The sequence below is a fragment of the Triturus cristatus genome, chromosome 2_1, assembly GCF_964204655.1.
Source record: "Triturus cristatus chromosome 2_1, aTriCri1.1, whole genome shotgun sequence".
Taxonomy (NCBI): Eukaryota; Metazoa; Chordata; class Amphibia; order Caudata; family Salamandridae; genus Triturus; species Triturus cristatus.
The window spans coordinates 315544689-315557804 of NC_140581.1; the positions used below are offsets into that span (position 1 = coordinate 315544689).

Genomic DNA, 13116 nt, shown 5'->3' on the forward strand with positions numbered 1-13116 from the left:
CACCAGAGACACGAGCTGGGCTTATAGTGCAGGGAAGTGCAGCAGAAGAAAACAAGCATTTGCAATGCAATAGGTCTCGCATTATAAAAGTGGGAGCAGTTGGCATTGCTAATAATAATGCAACACTAGCTATTGGCATTGTAAATGATGACTTTTTTTATGTGTTTGTTTTATAAAATAGATAAAAAAGGTATTGTCATAAACAATGCTAATAGCTTAAACTTTTGCAAATGCGAGACCTATTGCGCTTGTTTCAGTACTGAAGGTTTTTTTTTAAAGTTTTAGTCACTACTCAAAATGAAATCCATTTTATCAGTGTTGCCAGTGCTCCTTTATGTTTAATGCCATAAATGAAACACAATGTTCTAAGCAGATTGCTAAATAGCATCTCCAGCCCCGATCACAATGTCTCACTTCATGCTGGACAGTGGGCACCCTGTTTTCATGCAGCGCCAAGACGGGGTGAACTAATGCACAGACTGAGGTCTGTGAGCCTCCGAGGCTCAAAGCATTTCTTGCAACAGTCCGCTGTGTCAAGGTATTGCCATGTGTACAGCACATACTCTGCAACAGCAAGTGGTCCTAAAATTGGGGGTGACTTCCCAAAGTTTCCCGAGGTGTTCGTGTTTGGTCACAGCGCATTTATGCTGACGCCCCAAAAAACTGTTTGTTGTTGTGTGTGTGTGTGGTTGTGTGTGTGGGTGTGTGTGTGTGTGTGTGGTTGTGTGTGGTTGTGTGTGTGGTTGTGTGTGTGGTTGTGTGTGTGGTTGTGTGTGTGGTTGTGTGTGTGTGGTTGTGTGTGTGGTTTTGTGTGTGTGGTTTTGTGTGTGTGTGGTTGTGTGTGGTTGTGTGCAGTTGTGCGTGTGTTTGGTTGTGTGTGTGTGTGTGGTGGTGTGTGTGTGGTGGTGTGTGTGGTTGTGTGTGTGTGGTTGTGTGTGTGTGTGGTTGTGTGTGTGTGTGGTTGTGTGTGTGTGTGGTTGTGTGTGTGTGTGGTTGGTTGTGTGTGTGGTTGGTTGTGTGTGTGGTTGGTTGTGTGTGTGGTTGGTTGTGTGTGTGGTTGGTTGTGTGTGTGGTTGGTTGTGTGTGTGGTTGGTTGTGTGTGTGGTTGGGTGTGTGTGGTTGGCTGTGTGTGGTTGTGTGTGTGGTTGTGTGTGTGGTTGTGTGTGTGGTTGTGTGTGTGGTTGTGTGTGTGGTTGTGTGTGTGGTTGTGTGTGTGGTTGTGTGTGTGGTTGTGTGTGTGGTTGAGTGTGTGTGGTTGTGTGTGGTTGTATGTGTGGTGTGCGTGGTTGTGTGTGTGTATTTGTGTGTGTTGTGTGGTTGTGTGTGGTTGTGTGTGTGTGTGTTGTGTGGTTGTTTGTGTGTGTGGTTGTGTGTGTTTGAGGTTGTGTTTGAGATTGTGTGTGTGGTTGTGTGTGTGGGGTTGTGTGTGTGGTTGTGGGTGTGTGTGGCTGTGGGTGTGGTTATGGGTGTGTGTGTGGTTGTGGGTGTGGTTGTGGGTGTGGACCATACTATGGTTAAGTGTTTTGTGGCAGCTAAAGCCACTGGTGACTTACACAAACATTATGGGATGTAATACTTAACAAATTGCACTATTTTTACCAGACCTCTGCAGAATGAAAAGTAAACAGGACTGGAAACTTGGTGTGGGGAGATGATAGCACCAGCCAAAAGGGCGTAATTAGAAATTATGCCTATTTGACTTGTCACTTATGCAGACTTTTGGGACTGGTGATATTTCCAGAGTATTTAAAGTGCTGCATGATCTTTTTCCATAGTTAATAGCAAAAATGATCAATAGGTGAGGTGTCACAGTAGATTTTAACCGCAGATGCACCCCAAATGGTGACATACATGTTTAGCCTAGAAGTACCTAAAATACTTTATAAGACTAGAAAAGAGCTTTTAAAAGCTCAGACCTACCTAGAGGCGTGGTAAAGCCAAGTGTACTCTTCAGTGTCATACGATTTTTCAGGTTAAATAATTTTGGGAAGATAATTAGACTGGTTCAGTCTAATTCCACAACCATTTCATAGCAAAGGTTATTGCAATATGAAACTGCATCCCATTTAACCTGGCTATCAAGTGTAAGGTATCAGCCAAGGCACAGCAGCAGCAAAGGAATCTTAAAGTCTGCAGCTAGAGATTCAGGTGGCCCAAATGTTTTTGGTTTACTTGATGGTAAAAATATGAACTGCTGCGGGGCAGGGGGAATGAGAAAATTGGGTGAAGGGCAAGCAAATGCTATTTTTGTTTAATTGCGACACAATTTGGATCATTTTTAATGTTTACACCAGATAGTTTCAGATAACTTTACAATTTCATAGTGTAATCAGAATTTAAATAGTTTTAAGCAGCATCTGCCAAAAAATGCAGAGAGTAAACACATTGTCTGTCATTAGCTGCTGAAGCATTAGGATATTATAAGCTACAGAGTTGTTGCAAAGGAGGCCTTTGTTACGAATAAGTGCCCGGATTGGGTATCCTTGCATGAAAATCCAACTGCATACTCTATTAAGTATAGGCCTCCCTTTCTGTTCTAAAATGTTATCGGCATTTGAATTATCATACGATAGATAAAGGATGCATAAGCATTGCGGCATACAAGATACACAATACAGTGCAATAGAGTTCATTGTATCAAAAAACATAGCTCAAATTAAGAGTACAAGCATGGACCGTTACCACCCAGCATAGTAGGTCACATATGACGAATTTATAGGCCTCCCTTTCCTCATTTCGGGAACATTCGTCTCTACCATCCACCTCAGTGGAACGGACATCTGCAATTTGCACTGCCAGGAGGAGAAGTTGTTGCATCAAATAGATCATATTATAGCACTGGTGGCTTCAGTCAGCCAAAACTGAGGGTGCCACCTCAGAGGTCTGAAGTATTCACAACCTGCATTATTCTGCTCTCACTCATCAGTGAGGGTTAAAAACGTGAGTTCTGAACAGTTATTATAAATGTGTCATGCTGTGAAACAGTATGTCATGGAACATTCATGCAGCCATCTATAATTGTTCTATAGAATTTATACACAGTATTTGTGGCTAGAGAGGCCCGCGCTTTACTTTTAATGTTAAAAGTAAAGCGCGGGTGCAGCGATTTACTTTTAATGTTAAAAGTAAAGCGCGGGTGCCGCGATTATAGCTAAAGTAAAGAAATAGACGTTTGTTTCTATTTCTTTACTTTTGCTATAATCGCGGCACCGAAGCTTTACTTTTAAGTAAAGCACCGGTGCCGCGATTAGCAAGCTAAAAATGCTACCGCCGGCTACAGCTTGCAGTGCATGTGTGCGAGTGGTGCGTGCGCAGAAGTAATCACGCCATATGGCGCATCTGCTGAAGCGCGCGCCTGCGCACATGCACTGCAAGCTGTAGCCGGCGGTAGCATTTTTTAAAGCCCTTACTAAAGAGTCTCCGAGCAGCGCATGCGCGCTGACTCAGCGAGACCTAAAGAGTTCTTCCAAACAATTTCAGGGCAGAGGTAAAATAAACATACAGCAGAGTGGAAACTACATGTGTGTGAGGAGAGGAGATCATTTGCCATTCATAGTTTTTTAGAGCATGTCTTTTTTCCATATTTTGTAAGTAATTGTAATTGCATTTATATAGCGCCTACTACTGCTGACGAGGCGTCGAATCGCTTTTTCGGCAAGTAGCACACTACTCCGGAACCCATAAAGGATTAGTGTTGAATTAGTATAGTCAAAGTAGTTATGAACAGCAAGCTCTGTATGTCATCTTTATTATAACCTCTTACAAGCGTTCGAAAATAAACATGCCAACGAAAACAAGATGTAAAAATAATAATGTTTAAAGTTGAACACACCTCCTCATTTCCTCTGATGTGTAAAAGAAGGCAAATATTTCTAAAATACACTATGAAGAATCTTCCGAGCTCTAACACAACTTAACTATTTAAAAGTAGATACAAGTATAATACAACACGCATAACTACGTTCCCGCACTTGTATTATTCCACAAGCAGATAAGACGAATTAAAATGTGTCCTTAAACACAGAACTCAATAAAGTTCTTTTATCCAACCACTTACCCCCCCAATTTACTAACCCGCCCCTTGCCTGACCAGCACCGTGCACATGGGCTAGCACCCACGGACAGACTACGTCCTTTGGTAGCTCTACCATCACTAAGTAACATTTGCACCGTGTCCAGGGCGAGGCCTGCACTACCGAAATACACCGATAGGATTACATTAAATAGATTTCCCAATTACTGAATTGCTGAATTTTCATTAGATACCTTTCAAAAGGGCCTGGAAATTCTAGCTGGATGAGTTGGTGACGTCCATCTGGAAAAATAATCTGGCACCAACCAGTTGTGGCATCTTGCTGGTTTCGAGAAGTCGGTAAGACAGAGGTGTTCACCTTTGAAAATAGCAGATATGATACTTTCTCAGCAGAAACAAAAAGGTATAAACGCACACGTGGCAACTTTAAAATATATCAAGAAAAACGTGCATTTGGTCTGTTTCAAAGCAAACAAGCACATCTTAACTGCATTTTCTGATCTACTATATCTCCTCGACCGCAGTGGCTAAAAAGTAATATTTACTTAAATGATTTAGTGAACACATCAGCGACGCTATAAACAATAAAGACATTTACAATTCTAGTCATATTAGCAGCAGACACTATCATGAATAACCTTTAGCATTGGTGTGCATCTGTTTTGCATTGAGAGCGGAAGCATACCTGTGTTCCTGGAAGGCACGCGGTGAAATCCCAAACCATGTGCAGGGTGAGGCCATCAAAAAAGTCTGCGATCACTCGGTTATCAGAATAAGCTGAAAATCTTCCCAAGTTTTCAACAATGGCTTGCTGCAAAACTATCGGGTGCTCTGCGGGGCGATCAGCAGCAGGTACCTGTTGTGGGGACATGCAATGCTTAAGTTAGTTGCAACCAGGTCTACATGTGTCACTGGAACCAAGGAGGGGGAAATCACTCGTCCAGAAAACTAGGTCACCGCTAGTGGTTAGTTGGTTCTCAGGGTCCTGCCTTTACAGTTTGCCCGACCATCCTCTTAAAACATAGGTAGTCTGAGCAACCCTGCTCATCTTGCTGTCAAGTTTCACAACCGTAAACTGGATTTTTAAATTGGGTTTTCAAAGCAGGAATCAAACATAGTTACCAAGGCAGGCAAAGTGAAAGTCGTCCACGACCCCCGTGTAACGTATCAACACAAGGATGATCTTTACGATCACTGGAGCCCAAAATAGTCCCACCAAATATCCCATATCCTACGATGTTTATGTGGGCAGCCCCGTGCTGTGTGCACCGGTTCATGTATTTTGGAGCACCAGTCCATAGCCCGCTGCAAAACCTGCAAACCCAGGGCAGCAGTCAAAGTCCAGTTCCTGGGCTATATCCCGCTTACCAAGCAGAGTTCCCAGCCCCACAAGACACCTCACAGATCGCTTTCCAACCAGGTCATCCAACCGTTCCAGGAGAGCAATCTGGGGTGAGCAATCAACTAGTCTGGCCAGCACCCCAACAGAAAACCCATGAGGACCAGTTCCCGTGTATGATGGGGCACGACCAAACTACATGATAAAAATCTGCCCAATCTGCTCCGCATATATGGCACGGACGTTGGGAGCTTACCTGCCCACCATAACCGCAACGGCATTGGGTTTGTAGTGTGCAGAACATTCACTTGAATCCTCCGGAGCTGAGAGGAAATAGTCAGTTTTCTTGGGGCCATAAGCGCCTCCCTCCACTCCCCATCTTGTAAAGCACCCACCCAGGATTCTCACTGTTGGCAGAGGGTGACAAGCAAATCAGGAGAGTTGATGACCAGAGAGTGGTAGATCTAGGAGACCCCAACCTGCCCCAGGGGAGGCCTGAGAACCTTAGCCTCTCTGGGACTGATTTCAGGACCTCCCAAAGAGAGGACTGATGGGATGACAGGGCATGGCAGAGCTGCAAGAAACAGAAAAATTGGGAGTAGTGCAGTTGGAAGTTGGTCTCCAAGTTAAAGAAGCCTCGCATATGGGTGCCGTGCCACGAGTCGCCCAGACGTGAGATACCGATCAGGTTGCACCTCCCACACCCCTCCAGGCCATCCACTTGATGAAGCAGTGCACCCTTCTAGAGGGGTCTGGAGAGTAACCCTGCTCCCGACCAGTCCACCTTGCAGCTACCTGCCACACTCCGAAAACCACCTTGGTTAAGTGCAGCAGGGATCGACGACCCGTACAGGTGATCTACGATCGCATCCTTCAACAGGAGCAACAGTCCCACGCTGTATGTCTGGTCCTCTCGTCCACCATGAAGTCAGTCGTTCACAAACACAAACTGGAAAGCCTAGTAAGAGAACTGCAGGTCAGCCACCGACAGGCCACTGTCGAAGGTGGGCTGTACAAGTTTTCAGAAGGCAATGCATGGGACCCGATGGACCCACAAAATGGGACACTCCAAGGCCTGAAAGGAACACAACCAAGATCTAGAGAGGTTATGAGGGAAGTTTTGCAAATCATACAGGAAAAGTGGTAGCACCATCATTTTGAACAAGGCAGTCCTCTCCATGATGTTAAGACGCAAGGAAGACCACAGCTTTGAACCCTTCGGCATGAGTGCCACTAGGGAAATCAGGTTCCAGGCAAGAGTGGGAAGGAGGGAGAAGTAAATGCAGAAATAGAGAAATCTCAACCGACTGAAAGCCACAGTCCTACAAGATGCCAGTCAGCTAGATCACTGAGGAGTTGGAGTGGTTAACCAGTAAACCGGATGCCTGGCCATTAAGATCAGGCATGTATAACATTCTAGGGCCCGTCGTCGGGCAACATGTGGACGTACAGGGCGATGCAGTCCTCCTTGACTCCGTCACCTCACTGGAATCCCTGCTGTTGTGCATCACAGCGAACCCATGTCTCCAAAGGCTTAATTACGAGAGCGAAGGGGAACAGGGGACATCCCTGCCTGGTCTCACTCTGAATCTGTAATACCAGCAAAAGGGACCTGTTTACCCGAATCGTGGCCATGTGACTGGCGTACAGGGTTCTTACGTAGGAGATGAAGCAGGGTCCAGAGCCCACCCGAGTCAGAACATCTCAGACAATGTCTCAGTCGAGGGAGTTGAAAAGCCTTCTAAAAGTCTATGAGGAGAAAGCAGTTTGACCCTGGCAGCAAATGATGGTAAACTACAGGAGCCTCTACCCTGCGGATGCACTGCTGTGTACCACGACCCAGAGAAGACACTTAGCCAGCACTTTGGCATATATTTTAAGCTCAGAATTAATAAGTGAGATAGGGCAATAAGACACGCAATTCACCAAACATTGCCCTGCCTTGTGCTGGACCACGATGGTCACCTTGTTTAACTCTGCCGAGAAATGATCTTTGGTTATGGCGTTGTAGAGTGACAGTAACGACTTCTGAAATTTCTTGTAATATTCTACAGCATGGGCACTCACAAACATTTGCCCAAGGGCCACAAAGTACGGTCTGAGGTGTGACCAAGAGCCGCACTGATGCCAGCAGGGTGGTGGTAGGGGGACTGAGTGGGTCAGGGATTGTGTAAAGAGGCCTAAAAACATGTTAAATAAACAGCCAATAAATGCTTTTTCGTTTATTTAACATTTTTTCTGAATATTAGTGCTCAGCAGCTGCTCAGGGGGCTGCATGTAAAGGTCAAGAGGGCCGCAACAAGCCCCCGGGCCATACTTGGAGTATCACTGCTCTACAGGGAAGCTTTCAGGTCCCGGTGTCTTGCCGGGGCTCATGTTCTCATGTTGGAAAGTGCTATATCAACCTCCGCAAGGATGAACAGTTTGTCCAGGTCGGCTGCGTCTTCCACCGCAAGAGTGCACGGTGGCAAATCTGTAATCAGCGAAGAAGAGTACTCACACGGTGGTCTTGGGCAGTGAGCTTATAATGTGCAATTGTCAGCTGCCGCAATGTCCCTGGTCTCTATGTTCAATCCCCGTTTGGGAGCCCGGATACTAGAAATCATACAGTCAGCCAAGCCGCAAGATGCCAGTCAGTACAGGAGCTTTCTCGACTCATCTCCACATCCATAAACCCTGCTCTGGGACGCAACCCAACAGTGTCGTGCCTCATCAAGGCATTGCTGCCATGGTAAAAGCCTATCCATTGCAAGCTGACACGGTTCAGTAGTATCTGCAGTGGACTGTCTCCGCCTATGCTCTGCGGGCTTCTAGTCCTTCGATCTGTGACAATTTCTGCTGGTCCCCTCATAAATGCCTTAATGGCATCCTAGAATGTCCACAGGGAATCCACCAATCCCACGCTCAGCTCCAGGAAGACGTAGAGCTTCCGCAATAGGAACTCTATTGTGTCATTGTCCACAAGGCTCCAAGCTTGTAGGCACCTGAGCAGACGTTCCCCCTGTGCATCTTTGCCCAGATAAGTGGTAACTGGAGCATGGTCTGAAATACCTTTGGGGAGGATCATCGATCCCCGTAGTGAGAAGCAAGTTGGTGGCAGGCATAACTACACAGTCCATGCGTGAACTAGTCTTGTGTGCTGCGGAGGTCACAGTCCATGCGTGAACTATCTTGTGTGCTGCGGAGGTGTGTGTGTAAGCTCGTGCGTAAGGATTCCAGGTGTGCCAGACATCACAAGGGCCAAGGCAAGATACCCAGACTACAAGGCAGGAAGTCACGGGCATGAAGCCAGCCAAAGCCCTCGAACTGTCAGCGGTGGAAGACATCGTCCTGTTGAAATCACCACCCATGATAATGACCCAGCGGGTAAAGCCTGCTGATAACTGCCTCACTGTATGTTACGTAGGGCCGGGCAGCTGGGGGGTGGGACAGAAACACTCAGCAATTTATAGGAATGACCATTAATCACCCCCTCAACAGTAACATAGCTGACCTGCGGGTCCGACATACTGCGGATGACTACCATGTGGAGGCGTTTGTGAATCGTGATAGCTATGCCACGTGAGTCCCTGGTGTAGCCGGCGCGATGTACCTTGTCGTATCCATATCGGGCCAGGAAGGGACATTGGGTACCAAGAAGGTGCATTTCTTGTGTTAGCGCATCAGGTGCATGGCGTTTCACAAAACCTAATACTGCTCTCCGTTTAATAGATGATTGAGGCCATTGACATTCCATTTCATTAATTCAAGAGCCATCAGGTTTCAAGTGTGACACAGGGATCTTGGCAGTACCCAAGCAGGCATCCAGTGAAAAGGAGGGAGCAAGGGATTGCAGCATGCCTGAAACATGAACAATCACACGGCCTAATAGGTCAAACCACCAAGACCAAACCTCCCAACCTCCCCGCCCACCCTACACTTCCACCCCAGAAGCATCTGTCGCCCCAAAAATAGCAATCACAAACATAAGAAAACAAACTTTTGGAGCACAACAAAACATGTCCCTATACTCATTGAAAAGGATATAGTGCTGATGGCACAATGAGGCAGTTGAGTCCAATGGCCAGTCATGGGCGCCTTCTCAGGGCTGGGCTCCACCAACCTGCCCCACCCCCCAGCAGAAGACAAGGCCACCAAGTCTGTCAGGTGTGGGCATCTGTGGCCATCACACCCCTATCAGCTTCCCATGAAGGACTAGGTGCATCTGTGGTGGAAGAGGTAGGGGAGTGTTCTGCTTGGGTTTTCGGATCAGATAGAACCCGCTCAGCAGAGCCTCTCTAACCCAAACCAGAACGTTACCCCCTCCCTAGGGCCTATTTACACCTAAATAACCACATATATGTACCACCTAAGGACAGGGAATTCCTACTATATATACCAAGGCCTACAAGTCACAGCCTCGCGGTCCCAAACGGACCCAGGACTTCCTGCCCAGACGGCAGCCACAGACTTCCTGCCCAGACGGCAGTCACAGCCTCGCGGTCCCAAACGGACCCAGGACTTCCTGCCCAGACGGCAGCCACAGACTTCCTGCCCAGACGGCAGCCACAGACTTCCTGCCCAGACGGCAGTCACAGCCTCGCGGTCCCAAACAGACCCAGGACTTCCTGCCCAGACGGCAGCCACAGCCTCGCGGTCCCAAACGGACCCAGGACTTCCTGCCCAGACGGCAGCCACAGCCTCGCGGTCCCAAACGGACCCAGGACTTCCTGCCCAGACGGCAGCCACAGACTTCCTGCCCAGACGGCAGTCACAGCCTCGCGGTCCCAAACGGACCCAGGACTTCCTGCCCAGACGGCAGCCACAGACTTCCTGCCCAGACGGCAGCCACAGACTTCCTGCCCAGACGGCAGTCACAGCCTCGCGGTCCCAAACGGACCCAGGACTTCCTGCCCAGACGGCAGCCACAGCCTCGCGGTCCCAAACGGACCCAGGACTTCCTGCCCAGACGGCAGCCACAGCCTCGCGGTCCCAAACGGACCCAGGACTTCCTGCCCAGACGGCAGCCACAGCCTCGCGGTCCCAAACGGAACCAGGACTTCCTGCCCAGACGGCAGCCACAGCCTCGCGGTCCCAAACGGACCCAGGACTTCCTGCCCAGACGGCAGCCACAGACTTCCTGCCCAGACGTCAGTCACAGCCTCGCGGTCCCAAACGGACCCAGGACTTCCTGCCCAGACGGCAGCCTTAGCACGAGTTCATCCTATAATTACCACGACATATAACAAGGGAATCAGTGTTACTATATATCAGATCACACAAAGACAGCTAGTTGAGCACAACTTGTTCCCCAGTTCGAAGGGCTCCTTTCTCCCTTATTCAGTTACCACCTACCTGATCAGGATTAACATCTGTTCATGTCAAGTCACAGCTGACTAGAAGAATAGGTTACCCTCTTACACAAGAACACGTAGCACATATCGCTTTAATACTTTATTTAGTTATTACATGCACACTCACGGAACATAATACATATCACATAACCTGCAAAGAAAAGTGAAAGATTAAGTTGTACACTCTAATAGTAAGGGGTTGACATCACCTTGGTCGTATGTAGCCTGCACTCAATGGTCATCTAGGTTCCCTTCTCGTCTGCGCCTCGGCTTCGCCTGGAAGTCACACCTCCGCAATCACGGGTTTACTCCCGTCTCCCTCTCCGAGTCACTGGGACCTCTTCCTCATCGGCTACTCTCTTCTCTTTGGAATATCTATTTCTCGGTTTTTCTCCACCTCCAAGTTTGTCATCTGTCTTCCCTGGAATAAGTAGCAGCTTTACTACTAACGGCCAGGTGCCGCCTATGGACTAGAAGCAAGTGCCAGTATCTGCCTCAAACTTTTACTAATATAGACGTGCATTTCCTCATGGAAAATTCCAGCCCGTAACCTGCCGCCCACCAAATTCTTGTACCTCCCCGTGCCAAGGACACATTCCCAGCCGGCCGGCCTGATGTAGTGTCTTCGGCATGAAGAAAAATACAATCCTTCGATAAGGGCCGGCCTGAACCGGTTCTCTCCAAGCGAATAACACCTCCTAACTAAAACACTGCCTATGACCTAGAAACATCCAAGCTGCCAGAGCAGGAGGAAAGATGGAGTCTCTCCCGTTTAAGGCCTACCAGGCCTGAATTCAGCACGGCTCCATGAAATACCCTCACTACAGAACAGATTACCCCTAATGCTAACGAATCTATCCCCTAGGATATATATATGCAAACCCTGATATATGGGGAAGAACACAGGATCATGTCGAAGTGCCTAATAAGTAGGCTCTATACACTACTCTAACCCTTAGACTTGAATGGAAAGAGACTGAAGTCACCTAAATCACCCTTCAACACAATAAGACCGGAAAAATCGAGCAGTACAGGGAGCAAAGAAGTTCGCATTCGATGTTTGCAGGAGCCCCTCCATCTTCTGCAGTTGCTGCATTGGGTACCACCATCAACGTCCCTCCCAAGTGAATTACTGTGCAAGGGCCGGGTCTCCATTGCCCATTCCCATGCCACTGCAGGAATATGAAAAAAGAAGGATTTGGAAGCATGAATCACTCAGAGGCGGTCTGGGAAGGGGAGAATGTATTGAAAGTTCAGCATTCGCAGCTTTTGCTTGATCGCTTCAAAGGATTTGCGTTGACACTGCAAAAGGGGAGTATAACAGGGAAAACCAGGATACGGGTGCACAAAGTTCCTGACGGAGAACCAAATCTCTGTCCTTATAATTCAGGATTTTTACAATCATTGGTCGTGGAGGACCACTAGGGGGTCCTACCGCCAAGCATCTGTGGGCCCATTCCACCACAAAACACAAGGACAAGTGCACCTTGGGGACCCATGATAGGATCCACTTCTCTATGAAACTCTCAAGAGCCACCCCATTGACCTCCTCAGGGAATCCCATGAACAGAGGGTTGTTCTGCCGGGCCCAGTTCTCTGCCTCGTCAACCTGAATCTCCAGACTATGGGATGCTGTGGTCAGGTGGGCCACCTCTGCCTTCAGTGTAGACACAGAATCCCCCAAGTACGAGATACAAACCTCCCTGCCAACCATACGATCCTCAACATTGTAAAGATCTTCTCGTAAAGTGCAACATCCACATCGTGTCACGGTGCTCAGATCAATCACAAAGCTGAATTGCAGCGTTGTGATTGGCTTAGGGGAGGAAGCCTGGCTGTCTGCTTCCTGTTCCTGAAGTTGGAGGCAGGAGAGCAGGAGCAGACACGTGGGGCCTAGGCGGCAAGATACGTTTTTTAATTTTTATTTTACTCACTCCTTCACGCAATCGCAACCCCCTGTGACTCCCCCCCCCACCCACGAGCCATGCCGACCACCACTGATAGCAGTGCCTTACTCCAATCCTGTGAAAAGCACCTCCTTGGGAGAACTGTCTTGGAAAATCCAATGCATAAAAGCATACACAGTGCTCTGAGCAGACTGTCGCTGGTCCAATTGTGGTCGAGAAGTTACCACTGCAGATCTTTTGCAGTCTCCTCAGACACCTGGATGGTATCCCACAGGTTCCATTGGAGCGGAGCCCACTGAGACTTCAGACCCCACTAAAGAGCCATCATGGGCCGCTTGCCGTGGTCCACAAGCAGGATGTAGGAGATTAAAAAGCCAAGAAGCTTCACAGCCAAGAGCCACTGTCACAGAGATTCAGGTCAAAGGTTTAAACATCGGGATCATAGCCCAAATGTCCTGGACTCGTTAAGATGAAGCAAAGGCAGGAAGAGCACCATATCCAGGA

At 48.1% G+C, this 13116-nt stretch overlaps 1 protein-coding gene across 1 annotated transcript in view; it reads right to left on the reverse strand.

Moving 5' to 3' along the window:
* Positions 1-13116, reverse strand: part of C2_1H5orf34 (chromosome 2_1 C5orf34 homolog) — a 245527-nt gene that overhangs the window by 16590 nt on the left and 215821 nt on the right. The window contains exons 9-10 of the mRNA XM_085631217.1: positions 4719-4889; positions 4267-4391 (exon numbers count right to left, since the gene is read on the reverse strand). Of these exons, the coding sequence (XP_085487343.1) occupies positions 4267-4391; positions 4719-4889 (296 nt within the window). The remainder of the gene's footprint in view (positions 1-4266; positions 4392-4718; positions 4890-13116) is intronic.